The sequence below is a fragment of the Pongo abelii genome, chromosome 11 (assembly GCF_028885655.2).
Source record: "Pongo abelii isolate AG06213 chromosome 11, NHGRI_mPonAbe1-v2.0_pri, whole genome shotgun sequence".
Lineage (NCBI taxonomy): Eukaryota > Metazoa > Chordata > Mammalia > Primates > Hominidae > Pongo > Pongo abelii.
Window position 1 is genome coordinate 92,504,309 of NC_071996.2, and position 23,065 is coordinate 92,527,373.

The window sequence follows — 23,065 nt, forward strand, 5'->3', positions numbered from 1 at the left end:
TGCTCTCAAGTTCTCAATTTTAGGAGAAAGGAAAGGAGGCTCTGATCAACTATGTCTGAGTCCAGTCTGCATCCCTAGGACTGATCAAAGTTTAGATCAAGTCCCCAATAAATGTTTCCTTTACGTAGAATGTGGCTCTACTCTCTCTAGAGGCAGCAGACATCTATCCTCAGCTCCCTGTCATTACTAAGGTCCAACCGCCAGTAAAAATGCTGCGTTGTCTTGTAGTTCACTAAGTAATTCCACATGGCTTCTCTTATTTTATTCAACCAGGAAAGTTGAAAGGTAGGTAGGGTTGTTTTATACTATGATTTCCAATTTGCAGAAGGAAAAATAGAAGTGAGAACTTAAAAGTGCTTAGTGTGATATATTCAAAGTCAAAGAAAGAGTGCTGGGCCTCATGTTTACTACACTTTTATCCAGTCCACCATAAACTAGAAATATGAACAGGGAGATAACACTAAAAATCATGACACTGTAGCCCTTTAGAGAGAAAAACAAGTTACCCAAAACAGATGTTCTGTAACAAAAGCCTTGTTAAATAATTGGGGAACAGAATTCAGGAAAAAGAAATTAAGATTTTCAAAATATTTTTATATAGAAATTTTTTACAAAGATTTTACAACATAGCAAATCATTATGTCATACTGTAGAAAGATGAAGCAAAGGATTAAACTCCAAGGATAAAGAAAGTGCTCATAGCAACGTATTGCAGTCTCCATGAAAGTGCATATAAACGGTTAAGGCAAAGTACCATCTTGGTACAGACATGTTGCAAACTGACTTTTAAAACAGTTTTTTTAAATATATACAAACTTTTTTTTCTTCTATGCTTCTCAAAGGCATTTGAAGGGGATACTTTTATGAATATTCTTGCTGTAGAACAATGTAGAAGTAACTTCTGGGTATAAAACAGTAAAAATAAAAATATTCTACCTGAGTGTGTTAAAAGTAAATCAAGTGATTTGTAAAACAAAACCTTTACAAGTGTGGGCTTTCTACATGTAACTTGCCAGGCTGAAGGCTTACACCCTCATGTTCTACAACACAGATCACTAATGATGATAACATGAGTTAAATTGGGATTCTTGCCCTTCTGTATGGCTTTTGGCTTCTAGGTTCTATGACCAAACTACTGACATATTTGAAGTCTGTATGCAGTCATTGTGTGATAAATCTACTTTACAGCTTTGCTTCTACCTGCAGCTTACATGATAACCATGCTGTGAAGTGCTACATATGCTTAATACAATATGTTGCCCCATCTGATAATAAAAATACAAAGGTGCTCTTTAAGCTAAACCATAAACCTTATTAGAGAATTCTAGTTAAGTGTTTTGTTTTTCCACATACATGTAAATACCTTAAGATCAATAGGATCAATAAGGATAATATTAGTTATCAAAATTTAGTCTTCATACTTGAAGAATTTGTTTTTAAAAATAACTAAATAAGATGCAAAAAAATAAATTAGCTAGTCTTGAACAAGAGTGAGTTTTGCAGAAAACTGACATATCTGAATTCTAGTACAGATAAGAATCTGCCAAAGGATAACTGAATTCATGTGACTAACCACTCTTTTATGTAAGATTGTATCTACTCATGAGAAATAGGGGAATTCAGTGTTATCATTATAGTCTCCGTATTTAAACTGAGTTTTTCTTTTCCAATTTTTTTCCATGCCTCAACATAAGGGAAATTAACCAGTTAATTTCTGCTGACTTAGGTTTCCTAAATAGCTTTTAGTCCTCAAGGCACAGCTGTGGTAAAAACAGAGCGAAACACCCAGCCATTTATTGGAATTCTGCAGTACAAAATAAGCACATGTGCTCTATATAATCTAGTAACAGCATAGCAACAGTTAAACTGTCTCAAACAACAGATGTATTTGCTTGATTTTCCTTCCTAACTTCTTTTGCATCAGGACTGCAAGCAAAGAGCTTGTTTCCCAGATTATTTTGGGCAAATCGGAAATACATAATGTGGCCCATTGCCACAAAGGAGACTGAAATCAATACGAGCAAGCCAAAAGCTTCAGGATTTGGAGCCAGGATGACCATGATGAAATGCAGAAGATCAAGAAGATAGTTCATGGAGTTCTGTACACCATTTATAATGCCTCTTTCAGATTCAATTACATTTTCTTGCAGCAACTGTGTCACAGTTAAATCAAAGGACCAAAGACCTATAATAAAATATTTTTTTAAAGATTAGATTTTAGTTTACAGGTATACATTTCAAATTACAGATAAAAATCTATTGACATATGCAAAATATACATTTTAGCCTGACTCTCTTTAAGTCACCTTAAATATACCATAGCCTTGCCTTAAGAATTATTTTTCATAAATAAATATCGGGTTATTAGTGGCCTCAATAAATGATTTTTACAGTCATCAGACAAAAAGAAGTCTGATCTACAAACTTCTTAGTTCTGTTTTTCTGTGATTATTCATACTACAAAAACAAAACTTTGAAATCAGAGACATAATAAATCCTATTATAGTATAAGTACTAGTATTTTTTAAGTTTCAAATGACCTAATAAATGGTTATGGTTAAAGTGTAAGGAAACTTTAAACCATTGTTATATTACTGCTAGAGTTCTAAAGCCCAAACAATAAAGCTGTCTTGCCTGGAAATTAATATCTTCAATAAACTAATGAACTGTTTTGTATCGCAAGATAAAAACTCATTTCAAGAGTGAATTCAGAGATAATTCATCAGTACTCTATTAATTATTACTTAAATTTTGCTTTGTAAGAAGTCTTTATGTTTCCTTCCAGGGCTATAAAATCCATTTGTGTGGCAAACTATATAATAAATACATATTGGCTAGAGAAGACCTTTGAAGGATTTTTTTTATTACTTTCACATCTTTTAAAGCCAAAAACATTACCTATTTAGTGTTGTCCTATGGGAATATTTTCTAAACTACAGTTTTTTTGTTAGGGTTATTGCAATATCAAGACTCTACTAGATGGCAGTATACTTAATATAGCTAATATCTTTTATAAATTAAATTACATTTAAAAATTAATCACTTGAGCTCAGTAATTCAAGACCACCTTCGGCAACATGACAAAACCCCATCTCTACAAAACATACAAAAATTAGCCGGGTATGGTGGCACATAGCTGTAGTCCCAGCTACTTGGGGGACTGAGGCAGGAGGACTGCTTGATCCCAGGAGGTCGAGGCTGCAGTGAGCTGTGACTGCATCACTGAACTCCAGCCTGGGTAACAGAGCAAGACCCTGTCTCAAAAAAAAAAAAAAGTAATATTTAAGATATTCATTTAGAAAAAATGTTCAAGCCCGAACCATGTTTTAAGTGTTATGTATATAATAAAGTAAACAAATACAGGTTTTCAAACTATAAAATAAAATATAAAACAAAATAAATATAAAATATATATATGTAAAATAAAAATTTCATAATAGCGGATTTTGCTTAAATTAACATTTAGGGAACATTTCAGATCATTTATTAATGGATTCTCTGAACCTACATTACAAAAAGACAGTTTAGTTCATTAATATATAAAAAGAGATTTCTTACCGATTCTAGCAGCAATGACGCCTGCAAACAGCAGACTGACGGAGATTATGGGCACAGATTCAGGACTTGTCTCCGGGACAATATTAGCAGAATTAGACCCATTAGACATGTATATTTCAGTTGTAATAATGGTTTCAGGTATCTTGGTAGGTGTAATTGACTCTCCTTGAATGAACCTTGATCGGATATCTTCAAAAGGAGAAACGGACAAGTCCAGGGGGCTTCCAGGCATGAATACAGAGATCACACACAAGATCAAACAGGAAAGCTGTGCCAATCCTGAGATCAGACCTGTCCGAACCAAACCACATTTTCGACGTAGCCAAGTAAAAGCTACAGTTCCCATTATTCCAGTTATAGCTGATGCTCCCATCAAAATACTGAGGATGGAACCACTCAGTCCCTGAGTGTAGGCGTACCCTGTGGTGATGCAGTCAAAGCCCAGGACAGTCATATAAAGGAAAGCAAGACCCATGCCAGCCAGAAACACAGGCTGGTTGTAGTAGGAGACCCATCCATCTCGGAAGGTACGGAAGGGCTCAGCCATCTGGGAGGCACAAGTAGGCTCTTGCTCATGTTCAAGCTCATGGATGTTAGAGTCTTTCACACCCATTAGATGAGTTCCCTCCAGGGGTTTTGGCTCAGTATCTGTTAAGAAAAGATACCATTATTTTGTTGGGGAGGACATGTAGAAATAAAACCCAATTATTAATAGTACTTTTTTTCCTTCTATTCCCCTTCCCAATGGGTACCCTTGGTTATACATTATAATATGTATTTTCTTTTACTAATAATCTAAGAATTCCAGCCAAGGAATAATCATCGTGTCATTTTTATTAAATAAACAAAATACTGTTGATCTATCCCTCTTTTTTTTTTCTCTCTCTCTTGCTCTTAGAAATTATACTTCCACCAAAGTAAACAGCAGGAAAACTCACCAGATAAAATATAAAAATTGTCTAAGAAAACATAGCATATTGGGCAGGCATGGTGGCTCACACCTGTAATCCCAGCACTTTGGGAGGCCGAGGCGGGCAGATCACGAGGTCAGGAGATCGAGACCATCCTGGCTAACATGGTGAAACCCCGTCTCTACTAAAAATACAAAAAATTAGCCGGGTGTGGTGGTGGGCGCCTGCAATCTCAGCTACTTGGGAGGCTGAGGCAGGAGAATGGTGTGAACCCAGGAGGCAGAGCTTGCAGTGAGCCGAGATCGCGCCACTGCACTCCAGCCTGGGCGACAGAGCAGGACTCTATCTCAAAAAAACAAACAAAAAAAAAACAAAAAAAACCCCAGCATATTATTTTCTGGGTCCCTGCAGAGCTGGGTAAAAGATTCCATTTACCCAGAAGCCCAGCATCCTCTTCTCCAGTGAAATACCCATCTTTGTGTCCTCACTCCCTTCCACTGCCCTACACATGACCACGTAACTCCCTCCTCACAGAGTCCAAGGGATTCTCTCATTCTCTTTTTTTCCCCACATTTTTTCCCAGTCCTATGACTTAGCTTTGCCCAGCTATCTCTCAAGTAATTGAACCTCTATAACTACTGCTCACATCAAGGAAGAAGGCTAGGGGACCCATTCCAACCCCACCAGATTCAACCCAGAGTTTTTCCCTAGATCCTCAAAAGCCTGCTCTTGCCTCGTCTACCAAAGTGATATATTTAACCTCATCCGGCCCCCACTGGTAATAAAACCTGATACAAATTCAAAATAGTTTTGATCTTCACCAACATTTAAGGTCTAAACATGAGAACAAAAGGAGCGATCATTGTGTTCAGTTTACCTTTGTGTAAATTCAGCTGTTTCAATTCAGTTTCCTCTTCTTTAAGAGCAGCTTTCACAGCTAGAGCTGGGGTTTTCTGGTAAACCTTCCAGAGCAGAACGTACTCCACGCACATGGATACCAAGTTCCATCCCGAAATAAAGCCACAGCCGATGACTGGGGAGCCAAACGTCATAATCTGGCCAACAGCCATGGGGGCTAAGATGTTGGTTAACTGGTCAATCCTTCGTATTGTGGCATTCATATCTAGAGAGGCAGGTGAAAGAGGCAGGTAAGTGTGCAAACCCATCAAAGAGAGATTGCCCATTTACACAATACAAAGCTGTAAACCAAGAGTATAGATTCCTAAAATGTGGTTTTCTAAAAGTACATTTGTAAGAAAGACATTCTGTTGGAAAAATATTTGTTGTTTGGGTCAAGTCCCACTAAATTTGCCTCAAAAATGATAATCCCTTGGAATTGCATAGATCAGTGTAATAGCTTTTTAAAATGAATACAGCAGTGACTCTACATTCATTTTTTTCAACAAATATATCTTAAATGCCTATTATAAGCTAGGCATTACTCTCAACAATTCTTAACACTATAAAGAAGAAAAGTAACATCCTTCCCTGTCTTCACAGTTTATATTTTCACAGGAAAGAAAAGACAATAAATCAACAAGCATGTGTGTGTGTGTGTGTGTGTGTGTGTGTGTACACACACAAACAATGCATATGTCAGATGTTTATTAAATACTATGGTGAAAAGTAATGCAGCAAAAGGGCAGAGAGTGCTCAGGGGAATGTTCTAAATAAGGCGAAGTCAGAGGACTCACTGAAAAAAAGAGCATCACAGCAACGAGAAGCACTGAAAAGAAACACTAGCTTGGTCACAAGAGAGATTCTGGAGACCTCAAAAAAAGGAGAACAATAAGGGCAATGCCTGAATAAAGCTGATTTAAGAGACTGGTGCCAACCCCAGGGGACACCATTTGTATTTTCAGTGAGTCATACCCTGGAGCACAATGTGAATGCTTCCCATGGCCTTATGGAAAGCAAGGTACTGCCCAAAAAATGGAATTGGAAATAGACAAGTCTTTTGGATATGTTTTGACAAAAAGAAGAACAAAGAAATAGAGTAGCAGAGAAGGAAGTGTGCTAAAGATAGGGATTTTTAAGAGGAGCAAAATTAAAGCAGGATTATGTGCTACCTGGAATGATACAGTAGATAAGGGATGTAATCTGAATCTACCGCATAACTGAAGGAGTTGTTCTTAGACATGAACACAATTCATCAATAGTAACAAGAGTAGAGGCCACATATATGGCTTCAGGTACAGGTAGGAAGAGAGACGTGATGGTGGAATCACATGGAAGCTTTCTTCTTATTTATTCCATTTTCTCAGCAAAATACAAAGCCAGGTCATTGACGAAAGTGAGGATGGGGGAGGAGGACTTGAACATGTGATGAGAGAGGAGAAACAACTGTGACTGGTACTCTAGGAAAGTGGAGAAGGAAAGAATCAGAGAAAAAAGTGTGATTATCTGGAAGCATGAAAGGACCAACTCTGTGGCCCTGAACCTCAAGTGAGAATGCTGAGCAAGTTCATGCATTTTTTTCCAGCCATGCCCTACTGTGGAGAGTTGGATTTAACCACAGTCTTACCAAACAAAAGTGACAAAACGAGAGGGGGCCAACTGAGCTGAGGGTATACGCTAAGAGATGATCATATAATCATGACTGGCCTTGAATCTTAAGCTGGGTAAGAAAGAGACAAGAGAGAGGTCATGAACAGTGAAAAGGCAGTGGAATGAATGGTTTGTAGGTGCCAACCACATGGATTGTTGAGGCTGTGGTAATGAAGAAGTTGCTGGAAAGACAGAAGGTGATTTCTCAAGATATGGATGCCTAAGACTGAGATTATGGGAGGAGAGAACGTAGTGGTGATAACAAAGTCTAGAGTTTGACTACGGGAATGTATTCCTGAGTCAGAGTGGAGGACAAAATAAATAAAGAGGAAGTTAAAAAAATGTCCAACACAAAGAAATGATACATGTTTGAGATGATGGAGATGTATCTCCATCTCATCTCATCACAGCATCACTATGTACTCCATAATAAGCACAATTATGTGTCAGTATAAAAAAAATTAAAATAAAATAAAACCAAAAGTTTTAGAACAAAAAGAAAGTGAAGAAAGTGATCTACTTTTTTACTTCCTGTCTCACAGAACAGAGTGAAAATTAGTGAGACAAGTCTTAAGCAATCATTTGGGTCACCTTAACAGAAAAACAATACGTGACGAAGAAGTACATTAACAGAAGATTGTCTTTATTCCTTCTGTAATTCTTCCTGGTCCTCAATTGCTTTCCAATTAGCCCTATGAGTATATATTGCATATATGATAACAGGAGAACTTTGACATATTTCACCTTTCACTTGAGAGGCAAAGGCAGCCTTCATTGATCTTACACTTGACTGCCATCGCAGAGGTTTCACTACCATCTGCCTCCCACTAACTAATAAGTTTCCAACTCATATGCCAACAGAGAAGTGTGGAATTTATCCAAATAACTCAATAATTGGAATCCAAAAAGCAAGTAACTAAAGAAAACATATATTTGAATCTTAAAGTCCCAGAATGACAACAACAAATTATTTTAGTTAAAATTATTTCTTACTCTTTCACTACTTCAGTTTTTAAGAGCTCACGGAGCTTCCCAATGTCACCGATTTCCATCTTTTATATTATACTTAGAAAGTTAATAATATGTAGGTGTCAGTAGAAATGTTGTATTAGAAAACAGCTTTTATTTTTCTGATGCAGGATGGATAAAATAATTAAAAAAAAAAAAAAGACTTAGGCTGGGTGCGGTGGCTCACGCCTGTAATCCCAGCATTTTGGGAGGCCGAGGTGGGTGGATCACGAGGTCAGGAGATCAAGACCGTCCTGGCTAACACAGTGAAACCCTGTCTCTACTAAAAATACAAAAAAATTAGCCGGGCATGGTGGAGGGCGCCTGTAGTCACAGCTACTCGGCAGGCTGAGGCAGGAGAATGGCATGAATCTGGGAGGCAGAGCTTGCAGTGAGTTGAGATTGTGCCACTGCACTCCAGCCTGGGTGACAGAGCGAGACTCCGTCTCAAAAAAAAAAAAAAAAAAAGACTTATCTTACTGGTAGCAGGCTAGAAAAGAATCAGTCTTATGAATATGCAAATATACGCTCTTTACCAATTTATATTTAGTCTTACATAAGCACACAAATATGTGTTGATTTGATTCCAATTTAACTGCTCTCAGCTACAGCTGTGGCACAGAACATGACATTAAATAACTACTTCTATTATAATGGGTATATTACATCCCATAGAAGAAACATTTTTTAAATTTCCTAGCAGGTTTGTTTACTTCATATATGAAATCGATTTTTAATCAATACCACACAAACACAAAATGTATCTGTCATACTTGATCAAGCTAACTGGCAGATTATTTTCTAGAATGATGGGCAAGAAAAATCTCAGAAGATACTAATAAAGAGTGATCCTCAAAAGAAATGGAGGACGAAAAAAAGCAATAGATGGAGTTAAAAAGCCTGGGAAAAGGAAGTAAGATTCAAACGTGGCACAAGAAAATGTTATCGTAAAATACTGTACTGAATCAAGCACCTAGAAAGTACCTCAATTAGTTAACAGATTAGTTAGCAGTATTTATGAGAAAAATAACACCTTTTCTGGAACTTTCTAAACTGGATAATGACTGCTGTATTTTGGCCTGATGCCACTGAAATTCTACAACTTTTTAACCTTGGCAGGGAAAATTCCTCCTTTTCTTTTACCCTCAGTGATACAGCTTCTAGTTTTCAAACAATCTCTAAAATTAAGAAACACTGTGATGAGGAAATGGGAGCAATCAGCATCCAGCTCACAACTTTTAGTTTTCACGGGCATACCCCTCCCCTTTCACCCTCTAAACATATCACAAACAGGTGAAGCCTTCCTGGCCTAGGCCCCTACCTGGGTTTCTTTGCCACAACCTCAAAAATCAGGCGCATAAACACAAATCCTTCCTGCCTGGAGTAGGTGGGTCTGTGTACAAGAGACACAACCTCATAGGAACCCAAGGCAGCAGGTGGAGTCCCTTCTAGATGTACTTTCCCCCTTCTTTGTCCCATTTTTCCTTTATCCTCCTCCTTTTTTCTCTGTTCTCCTTTAACTCTGCAACAGCAGAAATGGCACAAAAAATCCACAATTAGATACTTTCTGACCTTCAGAACTAAAGAAGTTTCTGTTTCCTGTTTTGAAACATGCAGAAAGTTTTCCTTCACTAGTCCACCAGCCCACACTGCTGGCTGGATGTGAAAGAGCACCACTTACTAAAAGCTAATGTAGAGTGGACAAGAGTTCAACAAACATCTCACTTCCTTTCCTACTTGAAAAACATCAGAAAGTTAGAAAAAGACTGAATAGCCTAGATTCTTCCACTCTGCAATAATTCATAATATAAAGACAGCTGAGAAACGACCAGTCATATTTTTGTTGTTATTCTTGGACATCACTTCATAGAAAAATCCCACAGAGTTATGCGGCATGTTTGTAGTTATATTTATATGTGCATATATATATATGTATGTATATACATATACACGTATATATATATGTATGTGTATATATATGTGTGTATATATATATTAGGACAAGTTAAAGATTCTGGTTAACTTTCTTTTTCATATTTCAACTTTGCAGAGTCAAACGAGTTAGTTAAAATTAGTTAAGTGAAAGAAAATAATTTTATTTTATTTTCATTTTATCTATAGCTGCTGCACAAATAACAGAATAATCATTGTAAAAGTCAACTTTCTTCTCTAAGTATATTCCAACAAATATATATGTGATCTATTGTCAAAATATATCCTTTTGTACCCTCTGAATTTTAAAACATGGATATATTTTACATGCTTTAAGTAGTGTGTTAAAAAGAGAAAGTAAACAAAAAAAGACAAAGCCTTATCATCTAGTTCAATGTGACAAAAAAGACATGAAATTATCCCTCATTATAAATGATCACAGGAAGAAAAGTAAATGAGAATCATGATTTTAGCTCCAGAGAGAATTTCCTGTGATACAGATTAACACATGCTAAATTCATCTTACATACACACCATCCTTTAAATCAATCACTGTGGAATTTCTAACCCAATAATAATACTGCAACCACAAAGTGGTGATTCAGACAAATTCTTCTTCTAGACCTTCCACAGACTTTGTTCTCCTTCACTCACCCCTCCTTTCTAACTTTTTTTTTTAACCAAATGGTCCAAACAAAGCTGCTTGCTAACCCCAGCACATAATCTTGCCTTCTGTATCCTGGGATACGCCATTTAAGTCATCAAGAATGGTTTACTTGTCTGTCAGGATAGTTGGGCAACGTATTTGTTATACCCATTATCTCAGTGATCAGCAGAGTTGACTCAGCTGATCTGACAGGTAGGGAGGTGTACCCTTCCTCCTTTCCCCTGTGTAATTATCAATCCAAATTGTGTCTGTGTGTCATATGAGGGGACGGCGGGCAATAATGAGTGAGGGAGGTTATTCTGAGCCTAAGTAATATTGACAGAATAGGACATGTTGCTTTGTAAGCATTCTTCAGACGTTCTTTGACCACTTGTTTATATTCCCAATGAACAACTAAGATGGTAAGCTTCTTAAAAACTATATTCTGTCCTCTATTTCTTTGGTATTTCTAACAGCAATTATATTACATTGTACATAATGTAATAAAATTATAGATTATAACTTTAAGATGGAAGAAATTAACTTCTAGAGTCTCTCCTACAATTAAGTTGTTTCCATTTGATTTAGAGAAAAATAACATCCATGATTGATAAGCACCAGTAATAACATTCATAGGTATGACCAGTAAAATCTCATGTCAGATTTGCACTGTTCTAAGTATTAACATTTAGAAAGTTGATTGAATTTAAAAAAAAAAAAAAAGGAAAGAAAAAGTTATTCCATTTGCCAAGTTTGCGTAGGATAAAAGAGAAGTTAGCTATCCTATAAGTTAACTTTGTAACAGTGAGATAAATCAGCACTAAAACTGACAATAAGGTAAGAAAAAAAGTATGCTTTCAATTTATCATTCTTAAAAAATACCCAGAACAAAAATAAAAGGCTTACAGCCTCATTTATCACCACCGATTTAAAGTGAATCCTAACATGCCCATTTCATTGAAAGAGAAAACCAAATTACTTGCTAGTTTGCTTCTGTCTTCTCCTGCAACAACAACAATCCAATCCCTTTGGATTGTGATTGCAGTAGCAGTACTGGCCAAATTTGCAATATTTGCAATAGTGATGATCAGGATATAGCAGGAAGTCTAAAGAATGACAACAAAAAAATGAGTTATAATGTCAGTTTACCACACTGTACATATGTCACTAAACAAGGCAGTTTAAAATAGTCTTTGGTGGAATGATAAAAAAGTATTTTAATTTCATTTATAAGAAATCATTTTACGTTATATATATGAAACTGAATGAATACCAGTAGTTAAGGGGCATAATGTCCTAATCTGTATCATCTAGATCATCTGTAGTACACATAATACAAAAATTATAATAGTCAGGTGAATACAGTTATAAAATTTTAACACAGTGGTGGTTTTGAACATTTCTCCCACAAATATTTCCTTTGAAAAGAATGTTGAAGGGGAATTGAAAACACCTGTATTTAAGTCAGAGTTCTGACACCTTCTAGTTGCATGATAATGGGCAATCAACTAACGTCACTTTGTCTTAATTTTTTCAATAAAATGAAGGGAATAGGCTCAAAGATTTCTAAAGTCCTACCTGGCTTTGCAACTCTATAATATCAATCCACATATACACAAGAAGATTCAATATGACACCAAATGCATGGTTTATACCACACCCCATCCCTCTCCTCTTTTCCATCAAGCTCTTATGAAATCACAACATGAAAAGTTATCTGGTTGACATTCCCAAACAGAAGTAACAATTATTATTGGAGGAACACAATTACAACTGACTAATATAGATATGGATAACATTTATTAAATAGCACAAACAAAGTATAGGTCACTAAAAAGCTGAAAACAAACAACTGAATTCTATAGTAAACTCTTAGAAATGCCATTAAAAACCAATAGGACAAAATTTAAATTCAAACAATACTTAATGAGCGCCTGTTGTGGGCAAAACAACAACAAAACAAACTATAGGGGATATTACAGTAGACACAGAAATCAATATTAAAAGGTCACATTGGCAAAAAAAAAAAATAGCTTCAAAGCATTTTCATCCTTTACCACTACCAGATATTCAATTTTCTGCCATCAAGAATCTCATTGAGAACTTACGAGAACCCATCCATGGTACATGGTCAGAAGCTCATGTTTATGTAAGAAAACCATCATCAGGATGATTCCACACAGGATGACTGAAACATTCTGTACCACCAGCGAGGTCTGGGCCACTGTGCAGAGGAAGAGACAAAGTGTACATTACATCAAAATGTCTCAGTGAGACTGTTCTTATCCACACATAATTGTTCTACTATAATACATTAATACACAGACCTAATTATTACCACATAAAAAGAAAACCTTTCTGAAGTCAGTCCTGCCTCAACTACTCCCAATACAACCCAGAGGATCACACCAGACCAGTAAATATGCAACCAAAATGATGAAGTACCACAAGTTTCTCTGTTCATTGAAGTCTATCATAATGACTACATTTTCATTTAGTTTATCTTCTTGAAAGTTTAACATAAACAGAGCTGTAGTATGATATAGACATGATCCACATTTCAGCTCTTTGTTGCTTAAGGTAAAACAATAACATGTACGAGGTTAAAGAGGAAGTTATGAAATCTACAACAGCCTACATGACAGGCTGAATCTGATAATATGGTATACCTAAATAGAAAAGACACACAAAAATTTGCCAAGAATAAAGCAGCAGTGTATTTCTTTGCATACTAATGCTATTTGCCATTGCTATGAAATTCTAAGCTACCCCTTCCACCACAGATGGCAATTCTCTTAACATGAGGCACCCATATAGATAAAGCGCTGGAGTAAGGACAGATAAACACACCCGGTAGCCTTTTCTCTGCCACTCAGTAGGTAGATGATCTAGGGCAAGATACCCAACATCTCTTATGCCTGCGTCTAGAAGGTGAGAATGGTAATACCTGTCTTCCTTACTTTATAGGGTCATAATGATGCTCAAATAAAACACTTATGAAAGCAGTTTGGAAAACATGAAGTTCTATATATAAGAGATAATTACAGCTCTTGTCTTCAAGGATAATATAGTTCATCCTTGCTTGGAAGGTCATATCAAAGACCCAAGAAAAAATAAACTGCTTTCTGAAAGCAGTCTGATATAAAATCCCAACATATAACTCATTCATTCACTCATGCATTCGTTCACTGGATAAGGATCAGATGTCAACTAAATAAGGTTCTTAGCTTTTGGAACCCTACAGACCAGAAGAAGAAAAGATATGTGAACAGATCATTATATCTGTGTGAAGAGCAGAGGTGGTAACAAAGCCTTATGGGAACACAGAGGAAGAAATGGTAAACTCAGCCCAGAGGTATCAGGAAACATTTTTCATAAAGAGTAATGTATGAGTTGATTATAAACGATAAGTGGGAAATTGTTATCCTACCACACTTTTCTTCATCCAATTCAATATTCTTTCCTAATCTATGATTGCAGTGCTCAACAATCATTAGATTAAAAGTTTCTATGTATAATATTCCTGTGTTCCTATGTATAATGATACAAAGAAGTAAATTTTTTTCTAGATTACATAACTTTTTTCTATATGTGTTCTGGTCTATTCATTCTAAAAACAGAAATATGTTCACCTTGACCATTTTCCTAGTAGCATCAAGTCCTAGAATTTGATAAGCCTGTTGCTCTGTGTCCAGAAGCAGTCATCTCGCACTGAAAGAATGAAACCTCAGTCTCTTGCCAACATCTAAGTCAGGCATGGTCAGGTCTTGGCATTATCAACTGAGCAATTCAAGAAAATTTACCCTGAATGATTATCCATATTTCCCTTATATACTGGAAAATTTAATTGCTCAATTGCTTTCTTTCCTGTATAAAATGACATGATTTCAGTACTAATGCTTAGAATAAATATCAATATATTATTATTTCTTCTTTTTCCCTACAAAATTTATAATTCAGCTCTTTGTGATCCAGGCTCAACTATTCTGCCTTGAAACTATTCTTAGTTTTCAATTCCCTTATACATACTCTTACATGAAACATAGTAACCAAAGAACAGATGTTAAAGCTGTCCCAGGAACATCACACTAAAGGGACTTCAGTACAAGTTACAGTTAGGAAGCCTGAGTTAAGCAAACTTTTAATGTTTAACATGGTTCTCAGAGAAGTGCTACAAGGTTAATAATTAACATATGAAATTTATGAACAGCCAAAGATACAAAAAAATCTATTAGGTCAATGACCAGGCATCCCAACTTTGTGTGGGAGCCATGGGACCCTCCATTCAGAGGTGGTGCCATCTAAGCCCTCCTCCCTCAAGTGTGGCATGCAGACATTCCCTGGTTGTTTCTCTCCTAGTTTGTTGTTTCCTTTGCTACAGAGGTAGCTCAGGCATTGGTCCCACGAATATAAGGGCTTAATTATATAACAACACTCACCTTTAAGTCTAGCATTCTTGTCCACCCAGTCACCGATGATGGCCCCCAGGACCAGAACAGACCCTGCCACCACCAGCCCGTAGACTGCTGTCAAAAGGAGGCTGTTTCCATAGAGCTCTACCAGAAACACAGACACCGCAAAGTGCCACATCCGATCTCCCTTAAATGAAAAGAGAAAATGTTTTGATGGAATATTTTTCGTTTCTAGTCTATTGTACTCAGGAAGTTGCTTCCTTATCAAAAGGGCACTTCCTGGCTACATTATGAGACTTTCAAAGTCAGTAATTACTCTTAGATTGAATACTGCTCAGATGTTAAAACGTTCATCCCAGCACAATGGAAAATATTCTTGCCCAATTATTAAGTAAACTTGAAAAGGCATGATATTAATGAACCGCACATTCTCTTTGTCATTCTAGAAACAAAATGCAGTTTCCAGACCCAAGATGGCTTTTTGAGACAAAAACGTGTTCTCCTGTGTGTCAGGTTTCTCCTGGGGCCTGGAATTTGCCTATCTTGATTGCAGAGACATAAAGTAGTTTACTATTGAACCAGAAATCAATTACAGTACAGTTCACAAACATTAGTATACCTTGAGCATCAAGAAAAAGCCAGTTTTCCAATTTGTAAAATGATGGGAATGGACTATATGATCTCCAAGGTTTCTTTCATGTCTAATATCCTAAAACCTATGAGATTTCATAAAGTCATAATTCGAAAGTCATAAAACAGCAGAGTGATCGGAAAGAGGAGAGTAGTAACAGCAAATTCTGGCACTGCATAAACAGTGATGTCAGAAATAAACTTAAATGCCTAAGTAAGTAGTTACGTTAACATTTTAATACAGATGAGTTTTGAAAGGGGGAAAAAGCTACTATTTCTTCACACAAACTCCGGAGAATATAGGGAATTTTGGAGTTCATTACCGTGAAATGTGATTTAACAGAAACTTTTAAGTGAATTAGGCAAATTAATGTCTTAAAAAATCTACAGTGGACCTTATTATGAGATTTTAGGCTCCATCCCTGACTTCTGAAATTAACATTAAGGAGGACAACCATGTTCCATCATAACTTATCTCTGGGAATCCCTATAGGAAACCAAATTCCAGGCCTCATAGATTTGACCCTACAGAAATACTTCTACTCCTAGTTCTTCCCAAAGTCTGTTAACATCTTCATGAAAAAATCCATGTATTAGAAGCAAATACTATCCTGGTATGTCAAATGATTTTAAAAATTTAATGAAGCCAAGATAATAATTTTATACATTCGAAACTTAAATTGATGCATGTTAGCATTCATTTACAAAAAACTTTGTGTAGACCAGTAGTTCTCAACTAGAGATAACTTTGCTTCTCTACCCCCACCCCACCTCCCCGGGGATCATTTGGCAACGTCTGGAGTAATTTTGAGTTGTCTCAACAGCAGGGGCGTGGAGCTGTTACTTAATCTTTAACCTGAAAAGCAAATTTAGATTTGATTAGAATAAAATGGGATAGGGAGAGGGGAGATACTTTATTCTAATCTCCATTCTTCTGAATAGCTTCCAAGGAAAAGACAAAAACACACACATGTCCCAAATGATAGGTTGCCTCTGTCAGCGAGTTTTCTCTTTCTTAACACACAGGTTAAGAAACACTTTTCTAATACTGTTGTTTCTTTCTTTTTTTCTTACTCTTATTGTATTTTTTAATTGTCTTAGAGTCCTCTAAAGCAAGCCATCAAGACAAATGCTATTAAAGTTTTGAATCTTGCTTATTCTTGTATGTCATACCACCTCTTTGATGGAAAGAAAGAAATTGCTCACATTACCCCAATTTCCAACGGGTTTAGGCTTTAAGAAGCAACAGATTCTATGTTCACAAAAAGCCTAATATTTGGGTAAAGTCTACGTAAATATTGACCAAGTGCCCATCCTTCCTTATTTCCATTTCTTGCCTTCCCACCAATTCTCACTAAACTTGGATGATCTATTTATGTGTCCATGTACCCCCACTGGACTGAGAGCTGAAGGCAAACCTAATAACTGTCAATGAATGATCATGGTCCTCAATCCACTTAATAAATACCTACTAAGTGGCTACTATGTACCAGACATTTGCAGGCACTAGAGCTTCAGCAGCCCACAAAAATCACAGTCCATGTTTTCATGCAGCTCACATTCCAGTGAGCACAGACCAAAAGCAAATCTAGCACAGGGCACGTGCTGCTATGAGGAAATATAAAGTAGGATGCAGCTGGTGGCGACAAAGGCCTCCATGAGCCAAGTGAGCCTCTTGGAAATGAGGGCTGGAGAAATGCAGACATATTGGGGTTTAAATGGAGAGAGTTTGTAAGATCACATTATCAGATATAAGCAACTGGCCCCTCTTTTTCACTGTCTTACACTGTCACCTTTTTGTTATTAGATATCTATTAGATATTTTTTAAAGCCCATACTAAATTGTATTATAAGCTCCTTGACAATAGTATCCACTTTTTTTTTTTTTTTTTTTTGAGACAGGGTCTTATTCTGTTGTCCAGGCTGGAGTGTAGTGGTGTGATCACAGCTCACTGCAGCTTCAAACTCCTGGGTTCAAGCAATTCTTCCACCTCAGCCTCTCAGTAGCTGGGACTACAGGTGTGCCTCATGACACCTGGCTAATTTTTAAATTTTTTTTGCAGAGACAGAGTCTCCCTATGTTGCCCAGGCTGGTCTCAGACTCCTGGGCTCAAGGAATCCTCCTGCCTCAGCCTCGCAAACTGCTAGGATTATAGGCATGAGCCATTGCACCTAGCCATGATCCACTTCTTACACTACCTTGTATTTTGATAATATAGAGTAAAATGCATTGATCCATTGGCAGATAGAAATGAAGTCAGAAATAAAAGGCATTCAACCCCACACAAAACTAACCCGAGGCAACCTTCTACTCTAATGTCCCCATGTTCAGTGCATAAGAAATCATGATTTGGCAGGGTGGGACGGGAAATACATATATTTATAATACATATACACACACACATAATACAGAAACATAAATGTTTTGTTGTAATAAAATCAGGCAGAGTGCCACACAAGAGAAAAAACATAAAAAGTATAATTACCCAGTGTTAGAGACATTCCTCTTTTGCACTCCTTTGCAGTGGAAAGGAGTAAAAATCCACTAAACCTTATATGATTGTAGTTGCTGCTGTTTGTTTAATCCAACTTTCTCATGAGAACCTCCTTTGCTTGACTTACTGTAAAGTTGGGATAAGCATGTGTCACCTTTTTTGTGGGACTTTTAATGAACATGACAAAATATCCTCCTGGAACAACCACGGTGCCACTGGTTTTCTGGCAAATATGACCTCCTAACCTATTAACCAAAGGTCACATAAACCATAATCAGAATTTGGAAGAGAGGCATCTTCTTCCTCTAAGAGCAAGGCCAGACCACAGGCTGAGAATTTCAGATACTATTTCCATCACCTGTTATTAATACTTAATATTTACTGAATTAAACTGGGGGAACAAACAATTGCTTTTGATTTATTAAGGGTTGTTTCACTAGGTTTCTACTTAGCATCATCAGCTGTTGGAATGAAAACAAACTCACACCAATTCCACTTTGTTTACATGTATTTGCAGAGTCATCCCTGTGTAAGCCTCTGGTAAGATAGGAGCTTGCTTTTCTAAAATGTCATCTATAAACTGCTATTTCTCAGAGAGCCAATAATGTAGCTTAACAACTTCTCAAAGGCATTGGGTATAGATTTCCTCTTCCAGTGGTTTCCATCCATGTCTTAAGGATGATCCAATAAAAGTTTCCAATTTAAAAGGAAAATAACATTCAAAAAATTTACTCTCAAAACTGTTTCCATTCTTTTTAAATACATATGAGCCATGGACAGAATATAGCCAGATTTATTGCTTTTAAACAATAATTGTTTAATGTTAAAGACTCTAAGCATCATTAAACATATATCTAGCACCCTTCTAGTTTATTATTTTTGGGAGACAGTTTTAGGAGCCCAGATCTACAGAAACACTAGGTCTTTTCCAGGACAACCCAGAAAGTCAGAGGGAAAACTGTAAATCCATTGCTGATATTCACTGGATGATTAATTTTAAGATAGCCTCCATTGCCCCAAACTTTATCTAACTATAGATAACATTTTTAAAGACCAGAATTTTTGTCACTCAGATATTTGTTCTGGGGGTCATTTATGTTTCAATTAATCTTAGAATGTTATTATTAGCCTAAGTCAGTCACTCTACCATTCTATTGTATTCTCATGGTCCTGCACGCTGGAACTAAATTTTAACAAAAAAAGAAAACAAAATATTTTAAAATATGAAGAAGAGAAGGTATATGAGACATCCATCCATCTTTTGTAGCAGATATGTCTATTTACTAAAGCTACTAATGCAACATACAATTTAAAAACAAGGCAAATATTCCTTTCCTTGTTAATCTTGTCTGGATAGTTGTCTATCTACATAAACTACGATGATCTGATAATTAAGTTGCATTAACTAACACCCATGGGGAAAGATCTTCGATGTAAATAACGTTTTCATTAAAGCATGTGTACTTGGATGATTTATTTCTTTAACTGCTTGACAAAACTGGAAGTTGGCTTAATACAACTGGCTGGAACGAAAGGAAATAAAAAATTGCGCAACTGTGTTGTAAGACTATGCATTCTCACTTACCCAAGTAGAGAGAGAATGACCAAGGTAGAGAAGGAATTTTGCAGAGGTCAGGTAGTCGGCCAAGGATCCTGCAAAGACACAGGCGGGGAGAGAAAAAGCGATGGTAGTCACTTAATGAGCTGAGGGCAGAATGCTTATCCATTTGATCTTATTAGAACATGATTATTAAAAACTACTTTGCAGGACAAACCACGTACATTTTATCAAGTTACCTATGAACCGATGTATTTCGTTCACTTAATACCATTCACTAAATTCAGTTATTGACCTAGTCAGTAACTGCCCAACTTCACATTTCACATACAGTGAAGAAACTCTTGTTTCAACATTCTTTTTTGGGTTTTGTTTGTTTGTTTGTTTTGTTTCTTTTTCACACAAAGCAATCCAAACTGCCCAATCTACTCCATCCGTGCCTGTGTGCAAACCCCTTTTCCCACACCCTGAATTTCCTTTCTTCCTTAACGTCCACCAAATATGAATCAAAGGATCTTTTTACAAAGCTATGGTTCACAGCAGAGCCACATTCCTCCAGAACCCGTGTAGAGCTGCTTGTCTCCAAACCCCACCTGGGTTTCCACCATATGCATTCGGTCAACGCCACTCACCACAGCATCCTCTCTGGCGGTTGTGATCTCCCGCCCTGGTCATGACACTAGGCGACCCCGCTGGCTCTTCTGCGGCTGCTATCGCTGCTGCTGCTCTCGCTGAGGTGCTTGTTAACAGGAGTGCAAGGAACTGGAGATAGCACCTCTAAAAACACAACAGCCTTGGGCAAAAAGACTACAACGACGACTTTGGCAAAGAACAAAAGAAAAGGGGCCCGGGGATTTTCTTTTTTCCTTCTTTCCAAACTTAGCTAACACTGTAGCTGAAGTTGGAAAGGCAAAGCCTTATGGAAGCGGGTTGGGAGGCTCAGCAGGTCGTCCGAGCCTAGCGGACGCCCTGAGCCAGCTTTCTCCTCCGCCGCCGCCGCCGCCGCTGCCGCCGCCGCCGCCGTGGGCCGGGCCCAGCTCTTATACCGAGTCGGGGGCGGAGCTCCCTGCGACCTCCGACTGGGGCCGCCCCGTCCCCTTCAGGGCCGCCCGGGCGTCCCCGCGGCGCGAGACGAGCTCCCGTCAACCCTGCGCGCCGGGGCGTCCCCGCGCCCTTGCCGGGAGGAGTCGCCCGCCCCGGGCGCAAGCGTCCAACCGGCCGCAGACACCCTGCGCGGCTTGCGGGGACCTTCGCCTCGACCCGTTCCACTCCCCGGGTTTTCCTGCTCTCCGGGAAGCCGCGAGGGCAACCTCGGGGGGCGGCCGTGGGGCTGGGAAAAGGAGAAAAGCGCGTGGAGCCGGCGGGGCGGCGTAGGGAGATTCTGCGCGAAACCAAGCGTCAGGTGCTGGAAGAAAGCGCTGCGCACCGGCTACCCCGCCGTTCAGGGAAAGGGCGGCCGCTGGACGGTCGCAGTGCAAAGCTCCAGCCCGAGCTTGGTGGGTGGGGATTCCTTTTTTAACGAAAATAATTTTTAATACAGGTATCTAAATAAATATAATTCATGCCACAGAGGCCGCTTTCCTGGCCTTCCCATTCCGGCCCGCCTGCGGCAGAGAATGCCTTTCCTTCCCCGGACTGCATAGCAGGGCTTCCCTCAAAGAACCAGAATCAAAGGGCAGGAAGGGGGTGCAAAGATCAGAGTCCATCCCTCTTGAGAGGAGCAAACGGAGGCTTGCAAAGGTGAAGTCCCGCAGCGAGTTACAGACCTACCCGTATCCCCAAACTGGGGCTTCCAAATCCGTCCTGGAGACAGAATGAGGATGCTGCAGCCCCAGCAAGCCCTTCACCATCATTCCTTCTCCCTCTGTACCCTCTCACCCCGCCCCCACGCGCGCGTCCCTTCCCCACCTAACCTCCAAATGCCCCAGTGACAGGCTTACCAGGAATACCGGTTATCCCAGTTGTGTCCCTGGATCTGTCCCTGTCCAGATAAAGCCATTCGGTGGCCTCCTGGAGGGTGAGGTGAATGACTAAAGAACACCAGACTCTAGCCTTGGTTGACTTCGTTTTAATCCTGCTGTGCCAAACCAACCCCTGGGGCATACCAGCCCCTTTTGCCAGTAGGTTACCTTACCCTTCTCAATCTCACCAAAACCCTGGGAGTGGATCCTACATATTGAAACTCCAACCAGATGCCACACCTTGAGCACAGGCCAGACTGACACCCAGTAGTGAAGGGAGCCACAAATGAGTATGTGCCCTGTATCTGCACTCTCAATCAGGAGCCCCAAAGGTCTACGGGTTGGGTGCAGCTGGATTCGGTTGGGATGTGGTCTGGTGAGTAGAGATAGGGGTTACAGTTTAACTACTGCTTTTCACTGCTTTTTTTCCTTTTCAAGCCCTCTTTTTTCCTTTCTTTCACACGACATTCAAGTTCTTTCTCCCAATTTAGAGAGGTTTTGGTTTGCTGACCGTGGAGAATAGGGTCATTTATACATGCATCCTTGAGAATAAGCCAAAGTATACTCAGATGAGTGAACTAAAGTGAAGGAGTGAACTGGTAAATAAACCCCTCCACTTTATGGCGATCCCTTATTAGAGATGAATTTTTTGACAGGTCCTCAAGCAAGGCACAAAGGATAATGATAGTTTGCACATTTGTCAGAGTGTGTCTCAGCAACAAGGACCTCCAAGTGCTTTACATTAATTATTACATATTATAAGAAGGAGTGTCATGCTGTCCCCAACTTCCAGGTGGCTTTTTAAAAGTTCGGTTGGTTAAAAAAAAAAAAAAAAAAAAAAATTACTTCCCGTAGACACTGTTTGAGAAGTATTTGTGGAAAGAGTGGCTAAGTCAGCATATACCTCAAAATGTGATATGGAGTCTCTGTTCTCCATTGTCACCAAGGAGTCCCCAGAAGCCAAAACTGAGAGAATGTTATAAAGAACAAATGGGATATCGCAGTGAAGCAAGTAGGAAAGATACTTTGGAAAGAAAACAAGCAAGGTTCATGACATTAAAACCAGTGAGTGAGCTGTGGAAGGGGAATCTTAAATCCTAATTAATGAGAATAGTTGAGATATGTTAGTTGGGGCTTATGAAATGGAAAGAAATTGAAAATGAAAATGGAATAAAAATCCTCAAACTATTCAGAAAGTGCAAAATTACAGAACTCTTTTGGCTTTGACATGCTAGGTTACAAAGCACCGCTTTAATCACAAGACCCTTCGGGCTCTTCCTCCTTCTGAGAAAACATTTGACCAGTTGAAAATTAAGATTTCTTCCAAAAGTCATATATATGTTTTTGAGAACACAGACTATACAACATTCCCATCAATTTAATCTAAGAAAGTCATGCAAGTTTTAA

General features: G+C 38.4%; 1 protein-coding gene across 1 annotated transcript; it reads right to left on the bottom strand.

Annotated features, from left to right (window-relative positions):
* Nucleotides 1–573: 573 nt before the first annotated feature.
* SLC40A1 (solute carrier family 40 member 1) lies at nt 574–20,710 on the bottom strand. The gene is given in 8 exon segments (NM_001132161.1): nt 574–2,185; nt 3,559–4,206; nt 5,347–5,592; nt 11,582–11,708; nt 12,711–12,826; nt 15,042–15,201; nt 19,725–19,792; nt 20,330–20,710. Coding segments are annotated over 8 exon segments (1,722 nt in total). The 5' UTR covers nt 20,373–20,710; the 3' UTR covers nt 574–1,871.
* Nucleotides 20,711–23,065: the final 2,355 nt, after the last annotated feature.